The 18,097-nt window shown below is 40.2% G+C and overlaps 3 protein-coding genes and 1 long non-coding RNA gene across 4 annotated transcripts; 2 read left to right on the forward strand and 2 right to left on the reverse strand.

Annotated features, from left to right (window-relative positions):
- Positions 1–116: 116 nt before the first annotated feature.
- Positions 117–6,856, reverse strand: LOC132984319 (calcium homeostasis modulator protein 1). The gene is made up of 5 exons (XM_061051118.1): positions 6,517–6,856; positions 6,242–6,350; positions 4,489–5,564; positions 3,237–3,832; positions 117–1,716 (listed from the first exon to the last, which is right to left on the reverse strand). Exons 4-5 carry the CDS (start codon positions 3,783–3,785, stop codon positions 1,204–1,206), a joined length of 1,062 nt encoding a protein of 353 aa, XP_060907101.1. The 5' UTR covers positions 3,786–3,832; positions 4,489–5,564; positions 6,242–6,350; positions 6,517–6,856; the 3' UTR covers positions 117–1,203.
- Positions 6,857–6,918: 62 nt separating this feature from the next.
- LOC132984309 (inositol 1,4,5-trisphosphate receptor-interacting protein) lies at positions 6,919–9,648 on the forward strand. The gene is made up of 2 exons (XM_061051108.1): positions 6,919–6,994; positions 7,273–9,648. The coding sequence occupies exon 2, from the start codon at positions 7,285–7,287 to the stop codon at positions 9,112–9,114; it is 1,830 nt and encodes a 609-aa protein (XP_060907091.1). The 5' UTR covers positions 6,919–6,994; positions 7,273–7,284; the 3' UTR covers positions 9,115–9,648.
- On the reverse strand, positions 9,261–11,597 carry LOC132984369 (uncharacterized). Its single transcript, XR_009674916.1, has 3 exons — positions 11,503–11,597; positions 9,577–10,239; positions 9,261–9,399 (listed from the first exon to the last, which is right to left on the reverse strand). It is a non-coding gene; the product is annotated as an uncharacterized LOC132984369 (long non-coding RNA).
- LOC132984330 (ras-related protein Rab-40C-like) lies at positions 11,541–17,595 on the forward strand. The gene is made up of 6 exons (XM_061051130.1): positions 11,541–12,203; positions 12,295–12,355; positions 12,444–12,504; positions 12,583–12,660; positions 12,862–13,084; positions 15,180–17,595. The coding sequence occupies exons 1-6, from the start codon at positions 12,008–12,010 to the stop codon at positions 15,476–15,478; spliced, it is 918 nt and encodes a 305-aa protein (XP_060907113.1). The 5' UTR covers positions 11,541–12,007; the 3' UTR covers positions 15,479–17,595.
- The last annotated feature ends 502 nt before the right edge of the window (positions 17,596–18,097 follow it).

The following is an 18,097-nucleotide window of genomic DNA, read 5'->3' on the forward strand; positions in this document are numbered from 1 at the left end:
GTATTAGTGGCTTTTTCAAACTAAGAAGACAGTTCTGAAGGGTTTCAGTGAAAAGGTGCGTCTGACTGATGAAACTGGGAACTGAGCAAGAAAATGAGGGAGAAGAGAGGGATGCAAATGTTGACATTGTTTACTGAGTGACATGTAAATTGTTTTGAAGGTACAACCTTACTTTCTTCAAATCATAAGTTTGGCTGATTGGAACTTCAGTAGCATTTTAGGGTTGTCTGCTAACGTCAAAGTTTTAAGGCCAGACATGTTTTTGCAAAGCATAATAATCTGAAATGATATCCTGTTTGCATGTTTCAAAAGCAAAGGCATTAACTTGATTCTTATAATACAGATACACTCTTGTTTCTTGGTCTAATAAAAATGAACTACTTGAATGCAGTCCACCATGCTGTTCATTTAAATGTCATTTATGGTTAAGTTAGGATACCACTGTGACCTAAAATGTGATTTAACATCATGATAGAGGAGTCACAAAGTCAGAAAGCTCCCTCTGCAATGTCACTTACACACCAATAACTTGTTGACATTATCTAAAATAGGGCTGTAGCAGCAAAACAAACAGGTGCATTAACTAAAAGCAGGAGTGTTTAGTGTGGCTTTTTGAGTAAAATTAGCATTTCTAAAGCGTAGTCTCTTTTATCCAAAGATACACATTCAAATTTAAAGCTTTAAGCAGCAGGGGCTTGGACTGCATAGAGCTATCCTCTTTATCTAAATGACTCATGTGGAAGCTTTCTGTCTTTTGATTTGGAAAATGATAGGTGGTCAAACAGTCGAGATCAACACAAACACAATCGAGTACAGGGTGACACTGTTGCTCTACTTTTGTAACCCTAGAATATAAACGCTTTAGATTTGTTTTGCCAAGACTTATGTTGTAATGGTCTTGTTTTTTTTATGCTTTTTTAAAAATGTTTTTGTTTCTCAGTGAAACAACACATTTTTCCTGTCATTTTCTAATTTCACCTAACTGTATTTAAACCAGAAAGATTATGGCATTTTGAGTGTACAAGGTGTGGGTATTGTATCATATGTCAAACTGCTGACATTAATTTACATTTAATCACAATTCAACTTAATGACAACATTATATTTTGAACTTATTACAAATGTCTTAATGTAAAGTGGGTTTAAATGATTCCTGAGAGTCCTGAGAGTGAAAGAAGAGCGTTTCTTTGTCCATTGAGCTCTTCAGACCTTACTGTAATACACTGCCCATTCCCTTTTCTCCACCTCAGGGGTGTGTCCCTTTACAAATCCATTTGCTGCGCCATTGGCCACTCCATTCAGTTTGCCATTGTTTTCACCATCTATTTCGTCCTTTCTCAGAGCCAGAGCTGGTTTACAGGCGTGCCAGTTCCATAAAACTTTATTCATGTCATCCTGAGCCCTGATACCCAGGAGCTTTTCTTCATCACCCTTCCTCTTATCCTCGTCTTCATCGTCACTGTCATACTTGCTTGAGCGATGACCGTGGAAGCTACGAATCTCCCCACTGATGCCCTCAAAGTACTGCTGGATGCAAACCTTGGCAAAACTCTTTGCATGCTCTTTGCAGGTATCGTCGAACATCTTGCGCTCAATGTCAATGTAATGAGACCAGTACTTTGTCTTCAGGAAGGCGGCTTGAGTGAAACATGGTCGAATAGCTCGTATCAGGAAGGCTGTCAAGGTCATCATGAGCAGAAACATCCATCCACACGCCTGTAAAAGAAAGATATAATTAGATATATTGGTGTATCAAAATAACATAAGCTTTTAAAACCCTAAACCCAGTGATTTCAACAAAATAGAGACAGAAGACAAATTTACCTATCTGACCATACTGAAGGCAATGGGAGGCAAACAGTCCCAAATGGATTTGAAAAGCATTTCTTGAAGCTTCCTGACAGTTTCACAGATCCATGTATCAATAGAGTTTTTAGAGACATGTTACTTTAACGCTTGAATAATTACCCTTCGGTTGATCAAAGACCTAAATAACAGAGTGGGTGTATTTGGATGGATTGAAATAGGTCCCAGTTCCATGAATAATACATTTGGAAGGCTTATCTATGGCCTTAATAAGCACACAGGAAAGCTTGAAGAGCTCAAAGTGCAGTGGGAAGATTTAATTTAACTACAGTTTTTGAGGAATAAATCAGGGATATTAAATGTGCTGAGTCATCAGATCCTGTGATGAAGTTATAAAAACCCACTTTTGAACCTTGCCTAAATTTAGGTCCATGCCTTTGATGTTTTTAATCTGATTATACTGACAGTTCCCAAAAATTATCAATGGCTCTGTTCTACTAAAGCGTCTCATTAGGCTATGTTATACAGGAAAAGTTGCACCCTTAAAATGTGGCATTAAAATGGAACTGGTCCATTATGTCTGCAACTGGTCTTGACAAAAGGCCTAGTTTAGAAATAATTCTTCTAACAACTGAATTATTTTCTATAGTTCTGATGTTAATGTCATGTCAGGTTGAGCTAATAAGCTAAGCTCACCCACATTTTTTAAATGGACAATGCTTGGACAAAATGGACCGAGCTTTGGGGCGCTGGTGGCGCAGTGGTTAGTGCGCGCGCCCCATCTATGGAGGCCTTGCTCCTCCAAGCGGGCGGCCCAGGCGAATCCCACCTGTGGCTCCTTTCCTGACTCTCTCCCTGATTTCTGAATCTATCCACTGTCCTGTCTCTCAATTAAAGGCAAAAAAATTAGACAAAACTTTTAGCTAGCAGCATTAGCTGTATTCATTCAAATGAATCTTTCACATGTTGCCTCATTTTATCCTGCATTTATAAAGAGCCTTTTAACTGATTGATCGTCAAAGCTCCTGTGAGAAACTTTTGGTTTGTGTTGTTTCTGCTGCCCCCTGCAGCCAAAGCAGTACCTCTTATGTCTTTCCTGCCTTTGCCTTATTCAAAGTATTTATTTGAACAAAAAGGTCACCCTTTTTTCTTTAATAGTAAAATGTCAAATTGTCATTGAGAATCTTTCTGTTTAAAATGTAAGAAAAGGCTGTTTCTTTAAACTGCAGCATTAGGAATAGTCAACCTGCTTTTTATGAATCAAATAAATGCATCAATATGAATGTATTTCCATCATCCCCATAGCGTCCTCACAGGAGCCACAGGAGCTTTAAAAAGTCTCATTTGAGTTAGCACGTTTGTCTCAAGGCTACTGATGCCTCAGTTTACAACCATTCAAAGAAAGTTAAAGGAAACAATCAGCACGCTACCTGGGAGAAACACTTGATGTATCGGGATGCTGCCACTCTTATTTCGTGTTGGTCAAACAGGTCTTTGCATGGAATCCGTGCCAGCAGTCTCACCCTCTCTGCTTCTGACATCCCCCTAAACAGACTGTAATTCCCTGTAATCTTTTCAAGGTCCAGGTTGATGCTGAAAGCACAAAGGAAGCTCTTCCCATCCATGAGGGTGACTGACACCCATACTGCAGGTGCTATCAAGGATCTCTGTGTGATTGAACAGAACATGTAGCGTAGGATTGTTGGGTCCTTCCTTCGTTTCCCTGTGGGTCTTTTCCACTCCTCTGCGAGCACTGACACGTTATTGTTCATTACAAAACCCAGCATGAAGAACCAGATAGGTGGAATGGTGAGCAGTCCGATCCCATAAGTGTAGTTGTATTCAGGCATACAGGGGCAGTTGAACTCAAAGGAAGTGTACATCTGTGCACTAGCTAGTGCCATGATACCGCAGATCCCATTCATAAAAGACTCCTGGTTGGACTGGAGGAACTGGAACATCATACGAAACTTATCCATCTTGGGAGAGGTGGTTCAATTTTATTCAGATGGAAAAAAAAACAAATCTGTAAAAAGAAAAAAAGAGTTGGAAATCTCTCAGAGGAAGGTGCTAGAAAAGGCAACTATGGATGCTGTATTATGTGATATAACAACACAAAATGTATTTAAAGGCCAATATGTTCAACTTATATGAATATAATAAATAGATAATTGTATTGAAGGAGAAATTTAATAAATAATTTCTAGCCGAGGGCCAAGAGATTTCTATTTTCTGGTAAGCCTTTGACAGAGGTGAGTCATCAATAATGAAAGTTAATGACTTTTTTTTTTTCACAAGTGGTGTTTACTACAATCTAAACGTGTGAATAATTTGTTTTTAAATGAACCTCAGTCAAGATCCTCAGAACCTTTTCATTTTTTTAAATACTTTTTGCTCAGTCATGAAGATTTTTCATTATCCAACATCTTCCAAGTTTCTTTTCAGTTGCAGGTTATTAGTGTTCTATAAAGCAATAGAAACTGATTTATTATCTTATAATAATGCCAAAACTCTTAGAAGAGTGACCTCAATCGAAAGCAGTACCAGAATCCCGAATGTCACCCACAAGCTTCCAAAGTGCTATTACTCTTTTTACTCAGTTTTACATGGAGAGAATAATAATAAAATCAGGCATCAGAAGATGTTGATGTGAACATCTCACATCCAGATTTACACACTTACCTTTTTTCTTCAGAGTTGATAAGGCCAAAGAAAGTAAAGGTCATGCAGCGATGATCTCCATTGGGATAAACTAAAGCAGATTTATATCAGCCTGTAGCTCTGACTGAGTGTCAGGTGTTTCTCGAACTCTCGGTGATGATATTCAAAGCTGACCACATCATCCGTCGCCGAGCCCCTCCCTGCACAGGCACCTGTGTTTAGTGTGGCGTGACAACAACAACTCATTGAAAAGACACTTTCTTTACAGAAAACGATTTACACTCAGAATATATCTCCAGTCAACCCTGTTACTCTTTACAATATTTAAGTTGATTACTTTTTATTAACATAATCCGCCCTCACAGTTTCATCATCATTACAGTCTGTTTTCATATTTAGCTGTTACTACTACACATACGTTTACCATTATATTATTTATTTACTTCATGTTTATTTGTATAGGGACATGTATGTAGCAAGTAAACCATTGCCACAGACTACACAGCATTTATAGCCTGAGCTCCTTTGCACTGCCTGTCCCTAGAAGCCTTTAAAATACATACTGACATTGTGGCTATAAATGTTATTCACTGTTGTTGTTGTTGCTCTGATTGTCTCTATCCTTAGTTCCATTTATCAATTTATTTGCCAGGGATAATACATGTTTGTTACTTCTTATTAAAGTGCGACGGATGCAATGTATACAGGACTTCTAGCCAGGGCTAATTAGCAGTCCTTGTCCCTGGTTAAGCTTTTATGAACTAACACATGTGAAACAGCAGCATCGTAAAAACAGACATCAAAACAGCAGACAATTACAGCAGTTACAGCAGATATAAGATAACAAACAGTATAAAACAAACAGTAAAGCACACATAGACACGTAGATTGATGATAATGGCTAAGAATAAGAATTAAGATCAATAATATCAACTATGAACAAACGAAATGAAAAGAGAAGTAAAAAATGCTGTGCGATAATATAAAACGTTTGATCTAGTGTTCGCAGGTTGTCCTTTGTTTAAGCCGGAGGTTCTCAGCTCATCTAGCCTCAGGACCCACCAGCAACACCTCCATGAGAAACCCGACCAGAATTTCTGTAAAATGTGAAACTGATCAGATGAAAAATGGTTTATTTTGGATCTCAGACGGTGCAAAACATAAGCAAGAAACTGAACAAAACAAACACATTTACAAAGCGCTTCACAGACTTTTTGACACTTTCACAACCCACCAGTTGAGAAGCACTGGTTTAAGCCATTGTTTGGCCTTTATTGCTGATGGGAGGGTATTCTAAATCAGTGGGCCTTTAACTGAGACGGAGGACTGGCCAAATGCTGGTCTACAGTCTGCACTAACTGCACCTCTCGTCTTGGCTCCTTTACTGGAGTATGTTGACTGATCAGGTCTGGGGCAAGACCATTCACACACGTAACCATTAGCTTAATAAATGAGACATTTATGAAATGGTCAAAGCTTAATAAATATTGTTGTAATATTGTATATTGTTGTTCAACATGAGTCTGGTTCTGCTCGATGTTTCTGCCTGTTAAAAAAGTAAAGTTTTTCCTTGCTACTGTAGCACAATTGTTGCTTAGTGCTCATGATGGATTTATGTTGGGCATTTGCAGACAATATAACCATGAGTAAGGTATTTTACCTGCTCTTTGGTAAAATGTCTTGAGATAACATTTGTTGTGATTTGGTGCTTTACAAATAAAACATTTATTAATTGATTACTTGTTATGTAATAGTATGTTGTTAATCAACTCACCTGAACATGTGCTTTCAGTGTTGTTTAGTTGTGGTCGTTGCAATCCAGACATGCAAAGGTGGCCTGGAACCATTCAAATATCTGCAGGTTGGCCAGGAACATTTGGTTGCTGTATAGGAGGTGGAAAGTGAATCTCTCTCTCTCTCTCTTTGGATTTGTTTATTCAGAACCAGATAAAACAAAGTAAAAAAGCTTATCACATGCAAAATAAAAAGATTGTAAAATCTCCAAGGGATTTGTTTTTACTGATATTTTACATAATACTTTGAACTCACCTGCACCCATTGAATGAGGCAGAACCCGACAAACCAGTTAGAAGCTCACAGAAAGATAAAAGGAAGGGGCTTACTTTTTCTCCTATTCATGCATACAAACCATTTCATGCACATGTTTTTTTTATAAACAATAGTAACCTAATGCATCATCCTTCATACTCATCAAATAATCTATTGTCCTTCAAACTTTTTATGATTTACTCAGTGATTCAACGTAAATAGCTGATTTTATGCAGTTGTGAGTATGTAGCTATAAGCTTACAGGAAGTCTGGTGCTATCTGCTTTCTTCTGTGTATTGCACAGGAAGATGATTACAGCTGAGCACATGGGCAGGGTGTGCAGGAAATAAGTCACGACAGACGACCTACAACTGTTTCTAAAATAGGAAGAGATCACTGAGACTGTTCCTTCCTCCTTTGCAGCAATTCAAGCATCACCATCACGCTGCGTTTTTGAGAAAATTCATCGCTTGTTTTGGTGCGTATACTGTTTGCTCTTTAATATATTATGCCTTAATGTGGAGGTGTTTGATCTACAATGTTATCAAAGGACTAAAGAAAAGGGATGCTTGACAGCAATTGAGGCATAGCTTCTCTCCTACTTCCTGTGCATCTTTTCTTCATAAAATACTCTGTGTATGATTGAAGGGTTTTTTCTTGTCTAGTGTTTTGTTTAGTTTTTTACGTTTCAAAGAACACTAATATACTGTCACAAACCATTTTTAACATTTGCCAATGCTTCTGATGTGTTCACAGGCAGTCGTGAAGATGCAAGATACTCTGTTGCGTGTGTTTGTGGTGGCTGTTGGACTACTAACGTGTCCGAGAGATGACCCTGGGGTCCAAGAACGGGATGATATAACCTCAGTGGGCATGCAGAAGCACGAAGAGAGGCAGCAGATGGGAGGTGAGAAAGTGCACCACGAAATGGCATCTGTCAATGAGGAAATGACACATACTGACAGTGAAGGGCCTCTGGATGATGGACAAAACATTGCCGAGGAAGAATATCAGGCTGAAAAACCTCACATGTCGGAGGATGTGACCGCTCTCAAGACTTCACAACTTGAACATAAGCAAGAGGGAAATTCAGAGATGGGCATGGAGAGTAAGACGGGAGAAGACGTCCAGGCTGATGACTCTTTTAGAGACCTAAACAGACCACAGGGGACACGAGTAAAGCCTGAGGAAGTGGTGCTCAGCTCGAAGGAACAGTCACACCTTCACACCAAGACTTCAGAAAATGAAGCTTCAGATGCGGCCTGGGAGAGAGATTTCCTCTGGTACCTATGGAACACATGCTCCATAATTTCCATCATTCGCTTCTTCAGGAAATACCTGGGGAGAAACTCTCAAATGAATCAAGAAGAAACCTTTTTGTTTCCAGGCATTGCTGCTCAAGTGCCACTTTTAGACACGGACACTCTACAAAGATTTCATTCGAAATATGTGAGGGTGCCCTCCAGTAAGATGTGGAAAGAGGAGTTCTTGGAGGGTTTTGCAAATGATCTCTTGGAGGCCATGAGGACTGTGAGTGACAAAAATGGTGGTATGGTGATTGAAGACTTCCAGATGGTGGATGTGTGTAGCATCATCGTCCCTTTCACTCCGCCTGATCCGTGCAGTTTTCAGTTTCTGTTCGGGAACAACCAGGCAAGTGACCTGCAGCTAGATATGCAAGTACGCGGTCAAATAAAGCTGTTGGAAAAAAGGGCGGCCAAAGACGGCTGCCCCTGTCAGTCCCCCGATGTAGAGGATGATGATATGGTCTGCCTGCTGCATTGTGAGGCAGAGAAAGTTAAGGTGAAAGTTTGTGATGTTTTTGATGACCCGCTTTGTGTGAAAGACTCCCCGTTCCTGTCACAGTCAAAGGTAATCAGATGGTTTCAGAGCACCGTCAAACAGGCATGGGCACAGATCTCACACAAGTATGAATTTGAACTTAATATACGCTACATTGATGCGCCGGGTGCTCTGGTAGTTCGATTCAGATCAGGGAAGAAGATTAGCTTCAGTATGAATCCAGTGGTTAAATTCAACAATGATGCTCATTTCTTCATCACTCCTTGCTCCCCGACAAACTTGGATACTTTCTGGACTCTCTCCCTGACCAACTATGAGGATTCTTTCTTCAAAAACATTTCCAAAAGTCTGCCTGAGAACTCATGCCACAGTCAAGTTCTTGAAATTGTCAGTTTCCTTCACAGGAGACAAACGGCTCTTTCAGGAAGTAGTGCCCTCAAGGAATTTCATTTCAGAGCTACACTGATGCATCTGCTTTTGACCACGGAGGCGTCACAGTGGAAACCCGAGCAGGTGGCTTATAGGCTGCAAGACTTACTGGTCTTCATGGAGAGAAGCCTTCAGAAAAAGCTGCTGCACCATGCTCTTATTGGGAACCCTTTAGCGGGGACGGTTATCCAACTTCCTGCTTACTTTACTCAAGCAGAGTCAGTGAATCTCTTCCATCCCCTTGTGGTTCACAACTGTATGTACAGATGTGCACTGGTGCATTTCCAGGAAATGCTTAAAAATGCTCATGTGCTAATACATGATTATATTGAACAGCGTGTTGACAATGCTGAATGTTCTGTTTGAACCCAAGTGTACAATTGCTGTCACCTTACTATGTTTGAATGTTTTGCATTTTTAATAATGAAATACAAACTTCAGGTACATGATATAAAGCAGATAATTGTATCACTTCACAGAACAATCTTTTAGTAATCATGCTCCCAGTAGTTTAGGAACTCTTTATGCTCCACCATGTCGGGGTCCTGCAGATTTAAGGTGTCATCATCCATTTTCATCTGGGGTTCAAAGTCCAGCTCTCCATCCTTACGGCTCAAGTCGACATTCCAAGAGTGAGTGGAGATCATGTTCCTAGAAGCTGTAGTAAACAAAAGTAGAAATTGGTTATAAGGCATTTTACACTGATTGCTTTATTCACGGGATAAGCACACATGCCTTTACTTTAACCTGCTAGGCTGTTGAATCTTGTTCACATTTACAGAATTTCATTTAAACACATTTTAAGACTCGTTTCCATGATCTGTAAACTTACTCTTGGATGATGCCGAGGAGCAGGAGGAATCACAGCAGGTGCACACGGACGGAGTTATCACCGTACACCTCCTTCCACCTAAAACAAAACACAAGTTTAGTCAGGGATGAACGGTTGCAAAGTTGAGTGGCAAGCTTCTGACAGTCAACTCACTTTTTGGTATTTGCATCATAATTGCAGGCCTTACAACTTGAAGTTGGTGCAAGCATACCCACATACAGCTCACAGTGCATGTAGAGTTGCTGAAAGACATGGTGTCAATGTTAGCTTGCATTTTATTTGATATAAAAAGCTCTGTTGTGCTTGCTTTTTACATACCTGTGTTGATGAGGAAGATGAAACGGAATCCTTGAAAATCAAGGAACTTCGACTGCACAGTCAGCTTACTATCAATCATACAGCTGCAGTATGTAATGTACATTTACCTTCAACTACCAAGAGACAGAGCAAACTTACAATGAAACGTAAATCTTACCCATAGTTGTCGATGACAGTACATTTAGGACTTGAGTTGGGGTCTTGGGAGGCAGTCATGAAGCACTTGTTCACATACATCCTCTGAGCTCCATACCTTGGAGTGGCTGAAAGTCGCTTGGCCTCAAAGTACATCGGCTGGCCCAGTGTGTAGGTTTTATCACCAGTGATTTCATTCCCTGAACCTGTGGGAAAGAAAGTCATTACTGAAGGAGTGGACATGTACAAATAAAGTGCTGCTGCTTTGAATTCATGAGGATAGTGAAGTCTTGAAAAAAAGATTCCTGCCTGAATCTTCAGTATCAACATGCAGTGTTATTCCTAAATAAACTTGTACATGTTAACACTGCATGCTTGCATTTTCTGTGTTTAGATACATATGTGATGACAGAATGGATGTGGTGAATCATTTGATTATTGAACAGATGTTGAAGGAAACTTTCCTGAGTCATTTACAGGTGTGAATGTTGCTAAAATAAAGTTTTGGACCTAAATCTGTTATTTCCCCTTAAAACCAATTCAGTAATTTCAATTTCAGTAATCAAGAGGAAACTCACAATGACAATAATTTGAAAGTGAAGAATTTCAAGGCCAGCTTCAAGGACAGCCAATGAGAGGTGACCAACAATAATCACTCTAAACAGGCTCCACTGCTCCACCTTTACCGAACTGTTGATTCATCAATTTACCGGTTGATTGATACATTTTTGCCTTAGATAGAATCTTTATTATCATTGTATACAAGGACACAACGAAACTTCGTTAGCAGCGATCCTATACAGCAGCGTTTACAAAAACAAAATATATTTGTGGTTATATGAAAGAGAGTGCACAAAACAGATACTGTGTAGCAGTTTTAAATATTATAATGACAAAGCTTTGATTAAATAAATGTGCACATGAAGTACCTCTCAGGCTACACGTCCTATTACTGATGAGCGCTAAGAGTGTACATTTAAGAATGTAAAGATCAATTACTTAAAAAACAAATTGAAATATTTAGCAATCTTGGGCTCAAGCATCCTATTTCTTAAAAAAATTGTTAGTTAAATCGCTTTTTGTGGACTTGTACATTTATTTTATTTCTTAATTTCTTTTTATTATTATTATTATTTTTTAGATAAAGTGACAGCACAAATAGCCTAACTGAATACCACAAATGACAGGTACAAACATATAAACCATAAAGAAAAGAAAAAACTATACATTTATATACAACTATATACATAAATATATAAACAAAAACATAATTAAAAGAATGGAAGTAACATTTTTAATTTTCTCTGCTTCCTGTCTTTCAGTTCGTGTAAAGAATTGTAATAATATTTCCCATACAAGATTAATAAATTCAAGATACTTCATTTTTTCGTTCCACTCATATAATAATAATAATAATAATAATAATAAATAAAAGATGATAATTTCTTAAAATCTAAACAGGATCTTACGCAGCTGATGACGTCATCACCAGGAAGTTCCAAATCCGTCCACTAAGCTAACCAGACGTTGTACTCGGAAGCTAATATTTCATGTTGGCTTTTTTAAATTAATTAACGAAGTGCAACAATCGTATTTGTTAAGCAGGGTGTCGTTTAGTATAGAAAACAACAGCGTCGTTTGTTTTTGTATCCCCGGGTTTTGCTACAAAGCAGTATTCGAGTTTGTTTTCAGAAACTAGCTAACAGGCTAACAGCACTTTGTTTTGATTGTAAACGTGAACAGTAACATTGAAGGTGTGTGGACTCAAAGCACGTACGAGGAAAGGTTTACATGCACCTGTGCACCTTTGTAAGGACATAGTTGTATGTGATCGACGACAGAATAGTGGAGGGTTAATGTAAATGTATGTAATGTACCAGCTAGCTTTGTTGTTTCAGGTAAACGTCAAACGGTGGTCGTCTAACTTGAGCTCACGTTTTCTCTGTTTGGGGTCATAGGACCGGGTCCGTTTAGATGTCTGGTGAGCTTAATAAAGCTCTCGCTGATCCGGATCCAATGCGTGGGATGATGGGGACCCAGAGTAGTCCTGTCAAGAGTTACGATTACCTCCTGAAGTTTCTCTTGGTGGGAGACAGCGACGTAGGGAAAGGAGAGATCTTAGAGAGTTTACAAGACGGATCAGTGGAGTCTCCATATGCATACAGCAGTGGTGAGTACAGCTCTGTGCTTTAGTTCAGAGTTTACAAAAACACGGATGAACTAGTATCAACACATATTGTGTGTGTCACTTCTAATCTTAGGCATTGATTACAAAACAACCACGATTCTGCTGGACGGAAGAAGAGTGAAACTTGAGTTGTGGTGAGTGTTTCATTTCAATAAAATAACCAATCTGAAGTCAAGTCACAACATGTTGGCCTACTCACACACTCGTGTTTGTTAACAACAGGGACACATCGGGGCAGGGGAGATTCTGCACAATCTTCAGGTCGTACTCTCGTGGAGCACAGGTAACAAGGACTTCTTCATTTCCCTGAGAAACGTAATCGCCTAATGTTATTATTACAACACTTTGCACTCTTTCACAGGGCATCCTGCTGGTCTATGACATCACTAACGGTTGGTCGTTCGATGGCATTGATCGCTGGATCCGGGAAATTGACGAGGTAATCAGATTAAACCCATTATTGAAGAACTACAGAAATCAGAAACCGTTCTGGGACTTATTGTTCATCAGTGCCTGAATAAAAACATTGTCTAACAATGCCACATATTGGAAGAATATCTTTTAGAAATCATGTTTTAGTAGATTCAATAGAATTTGGTAGCATTGCTTAAAAAGCCTCATGAATGTTTCTTCCCAACAGCACGCCCCAGGTGTACCCAGGATCTTGGTGGGCAACAGGCTTCACCTGGCTTTCAAGCGGCAGGTGCCAACCGAGCAGGCGAGGGCTTATGCAGAGAAGAACAGCATGACTTTCTTTGAGGTCAGTCCGCTGTGCAACTTTAACGTCATCGAGTCCTTCACAGAACTTTCACGCATTGTGCTGATGAGGCACGGGATGGAGAAATTCTGGAAGCCCAACAGAGGTGAGCGTGTTAATATCTTTTTATTCGTACCACTTTGGTCAGATAATGGATCATTTTGTCTGTTTTTTTTTTAGTTTTATAGACTTTATTCATCCCTGAAGGAAACTCTGGGTTCACACTCTGTTATTGAGAGACATGCTTCTCACACTCAGGAAGTGCCCTGGCTCCTCTCCAGCTGCCAAGTACTGCAGATAGTTCCGCTATCACAACTGACAAAAACATGGCAGAAATTGTATTTTATTTTTTTAAAAACTGTGAATTCCCAGAAACAGTCTTACTGTTACTATGGATACTCCACAGCCCTCTCTGTCTCATTGATTCTCTATTTCCAGTGAAAGCCAATTTGATCACTGCAGATTGTTTCTGAGAAATAAGTCAACCGTGTTAAGCAACTATCGAGGTCCTCCACTATGCTGAAGTTAAACCTCAATATGAGTTTTACTTTGTATTCAGTCCAAAAAGAATTCCTGCCTGACAAAGTTGCAGCCTCTGTAGCCGTTAGCTTTTACTTTTATATGTTTTACTCAGATACACATGTTCCCCCGTGATGTCCTCACTCTGGCTGTTCATCAGTCCAACACTGTTGAGTTGGTGGGGTCAGAAGGGGCCGTGTGGTAGGACAGGTAGCATCAGAGATTTCACTACCTGGTTAGCTCACAGAGCCTGTGTCTGTTGAAGGGCGCATCTCTGATTTGTTTCCAGAGGTAACTAAAGGCCATAAGGTAGGTTATGTAACTTGTCAGTAGGGCTTAGGGGCAAAATTGTGATGAGGGTGATCACTGATCACTTATCCTTTCATTAGGTTAGTATGTTGTGTTTATTTCAAATAACATGACAAAAAGCACCAGATTATAACAGCACACACGTACAGGACACAGTCGTTGAGAAATGGTGGAACTTGCATCTGGAATCTTTGAAAACAATATTTCTGGCTTTAAGATAAAAAAGTAACAATATATAACTTTCCACCTTAGAATAGTAGTTTCAAAGGTGAATTTAATAGCACCATATCATCCCATCATTGAGAACAGCGTCTCTCCCATGTCCACAGCACAACCCCATTCTCCTGTCTACTGCAGTATGTAACTTTGACAGCGAGCCGAGGTCGTCTTGTGAGAAGTGCGTGCAGCTTAACGGCACTAATTCATACACAATGAGTACTGTTTGATACAGTGGCTGAGGGTAAGAGAGCAGTGACTGAGCAGAGTGTATCTCTGCAGATATTAGACATAACAGATTGCGACGTTTGGTTAGACTGTTCCGTTATCTGTGTCATCGTTGTCTCATGTTTAGCAGCTGTATTGGATGCAGAAAGTCTTTTAACCCAAGTTATGTCTCAGGTTTGAATACAAATAAATAGATACATCCATCTTACGCCAAAAAGTGATCTCTTTTCTTGTGCATCTTCAAGTTAGCGTTATATTTTTGTAACTTACAAACCTCTCTCAACTAGCATAATAAATTACCCTCGTCAATGAAGCAATTTAGCCACTGACCAAAAATATCATAGCAACAGTTGAATACACATACACTCTACATGCAAACAGTTTGCAAACAACTGGCTGAAGATGCTTGCATATATATTATATATTATATTATCATATTTTGCACATAATCTGGTAATATTGCCGTACCTTGTCAGTTGGCATGTTTTTTCAGCTTTTCACAACACCTTCACCAGCTTCACACCCTCTGCTTGTAAAGAAATACACGTTGTCTAAGAGGGGGAGGTGTAACAGTACTATGTGTGCCCACTTGGTAGGTGCCAAAGCGCACTAGACCAGTTTCCTACATATTGTTGCTTAAATTGTTTGAGAGCTTTCAAATGGGAATCAAAAGAGTAAGACCAAAGTGCAGCGGATTAATGAGATAAAACCTTAATATTGATACAAGCATGAAAAACCTAAATCAGAGCGCTGCAAAGTGACAGAATGCAGTGGTTGGGAGTAAAAACATTATGTGGCAAAGGGCATTGGCCTGCTCAGAGAAGTTCCTGGATGAACTGAAAACAGGTACTTTAAAAACTGTAGCAATTAAACTCCAGGGAGCATCTTATATCCATTCTCACATCACATTCTCTGTTCTTGGTTTACAGTATTCAGCCTCCAAGATCTGTGCTGCCGTTCAATCGTGTCCTGCACTCCCGTGCACCTTATCGACAAACTGCCCCTCCCTGTGGCCATCAAGTCCCACCTGAAGTCTTTCTCCATGGCCAACGGCATGAACGCAGTCATGATGCATGGACGCTCCTACTCGGTGGCCAACAGCGCAGCCTCAGGCGGTGGCAGTGGGAGCAAAGCAAACAGTCTCAAACGATCAAAGTCATTCAGGCCTCCACAGAGTCCTCCAAAGAACTCGTCATCGTCCTCTAAAGGGAACTGTAAGATTTCATAGTGACGGAGCAGACTCATGGTTTCCTTCACGAGGCCAGGAATTAAGGTGTTCTTGCTCCAAGGGGTCGTCGGGCAACCGAGGAGCGTGGAGAGCCAACAGGAATCTTCTCCAGGGATGGAAATAGCAGTGAAATGACTGACCTCTGGAACTGTCTTGGGTGGTTGGATTTGCTTCTGTTCTCTTTGCACTTACTGGTGCCATCTGGTGGATGTCTGTTTACCTGTACTCCTTTCTACAGAGACTCACTGTGATCAAATTCTACAAGGTTTCGCTGGGACCAACAGATGTGAATCAAGGATTATAACTCTCCTGAAAACACTACAAACGAGTGGAGGGACATTAGCCTGCTTTATTGGGAAATGGACGACTAACGTATTTAAAAATGGATTTGAAGTTGTAAATAAGCTGCGTGTGCTCCATGTTCTGCTCTGTGTTTGGTAATTGATCTTTGAGAGGAGCTTTTTTTTATGCTTGTTATGTCTTGAATGTTTGGGAAACGTGCTTTTCTCTGCAACTTGTTTGTGTGTCTTATACCCTTTTTGTCTTCTGTGTAAATTTCCCTTTGCAACCTCAAGGGTGCTGAGCTGCTTATTTAAAACTCCGATTAGCTTTAAATAAGGCTGGCTTCAATTGAATGTCATACGAAGAGCAGGGCTAGATTCCCAAACAGATCTGTACTAGACTTGAGAAATGTTTGTAACAATAATCAATGTCTAGCATGAGGAAACTGTCCAGCAAAGTCAAGCCAAGTTTGGTTGGTTTTTTTTTTAGACTTCCTACGGTGTCCTTAAATCCCAGCACCAAATAAATGGACCCTCAGTCACCATCAATCTTTGGTTTGAACGTTCTGTTTACTTTCTCAGGCCATTTCTGCCTCTTAATCTAATATCCTCAGTTGTATCATCACTCTAACCGTCAACAGCATCCGTTTAATTCTTCCCACTCTCTGTGCAGTTCAGAGATTGCTTGGTGCTGATAAGGAAACCTTTTACAAAGTGATGTACAGATTGTTTGCTCAGTCACGGCGGTTTGCTTTCAGAAAGTGCTGCAGCTGTGCGTTGGTTCATTTGTAAACCGTGTGTGGTGAGGATGGTATTTTAATTGGACTGTTTTTTGGATCTGTATTTTCTATGTATTTATGAATGTAAAACAATAATCATCTTCTACTCTTCTGCGGCCATGTGGTAAAAAAAAAAATGGAATTCAAAGAATCTGAGGTGGAAAGGATTGGTTATATTTGCTGCGTTGATATTTTTATTGAACGTTGCCTCTCGTTGGGAGAACGCGTGGTTTTAACGCTCCAGCTAACTTGTACTCTAAGGGGTGAGATGGTAGGAGGAAATGTATTGTGGGTATTTGTTGGTTAACAATGCTGAACCATGTTATGCCAGATCCACTTGGACACTTCAGAATTTTAAACAGCAAGTCTTGTTTTAAAAATAAAATGTGTTTCTTTAAATCTCCTGTGAGGAACTTTTGGCATCTTTCAGTATTGCTTCCCCCTGCGGTGCACAGTGGTACCTCTCATCTCCAATTTTACGTGTAGTTACAAGTAGTATCTTATCAAGTGTATCACTCAGTGAGACTCTTTTCAATGGAAAATGTGAACAAAGGCTGTTTCTGCAGGGGGCAGTTTATCACTTTGTCTTTCCCCCCGCAGTGATTTCAGGCATTAATAATAACTATGTAGGAATTGTCCGTCACTCTTCTGATGCTCTTGTTTGCTTTTGGAGCTCATGAAGAGACCTCAATATACATTTCAGTCCGTTTCATAACAAGCTCCATTGATTCCCTATCAATCCTTGCTTTTCTTTCCACCTCAGATTGACATGAGCTCCACGTTCACTCTTAACATTCCCAGTGTTCATGGCTGTAGGGCCGTGATAAGCTCATCAAGGGCATGCAGATGTGGTGCATGTTTTCTTCTGGGGTCTGATTTATGTAGAGTATTGAGCGATCTGTACAGAAGTCTAACAATACTGTTAAGCACTAAGTGTAAACTTTGAATCATGATTGTTGCTGTCAGAGCGGTGTGCCCACAGGTTTGTACGGGATCAATAATAACTTTTGTCTGCATTGCAAACAGTCAGCCATCACAATAAAGGGTAAAACTTCAAGTGTTCTCCTGTGTGTGTGTGTTAAGCGGCAATGTCATTTTCCTTCAAACATTGATCAAGGTCGTTGTGGGAATATTTTGTACCCTTTGTCCAGTCCGGGGCCACCGGTGCTCAAGTGCAATAAAACCGGTTGGGGGGTTCTGAATTGATTAGCTGCTCTCTCGGTATTGGCCAGTTTTTGGATAACCGGCACATTGCTGCAGCGCCTGAATGCGGCGCGGTCAAAAGTCAGCCAAAGGTTGCAGGGTCACCTCCCATGAAAAGATGAGGGCTGCTGCTTCTCATCGCCTCGGAGCCGCGCGAGGACAAAGATGAGTCGCACACTATTGAAAATGTGGCGCTTTACGCATTCCCACCTGACCGTGGCATCTCTGAGCTCCGTGTGAATGAGGGACGGTGGTAAATTGAGGGACGTCTAGACAAGACGGACGTAAACAACATGTTTTTCTAGACGTGATTTGGCACGCCCAGTGTTTGTGTTTCACGCTTTGCGCTCCACTCA

The sequence above is a fragment of the Labrus mixtus genome, chromosome 2 (assembly GCF_963584025.1).
Source record: "Labrus mixtus chromosome 2, fLabMix1.1, whole genome shotgun sequence".
In the NCBI taxonomy this organism is placed as follows: domain Eukaryota; kingdom Metazoa; phylum Chordata; class Actinopteri; order Labriformes; family Labridae; genus Labrus; species Labrus mixtus.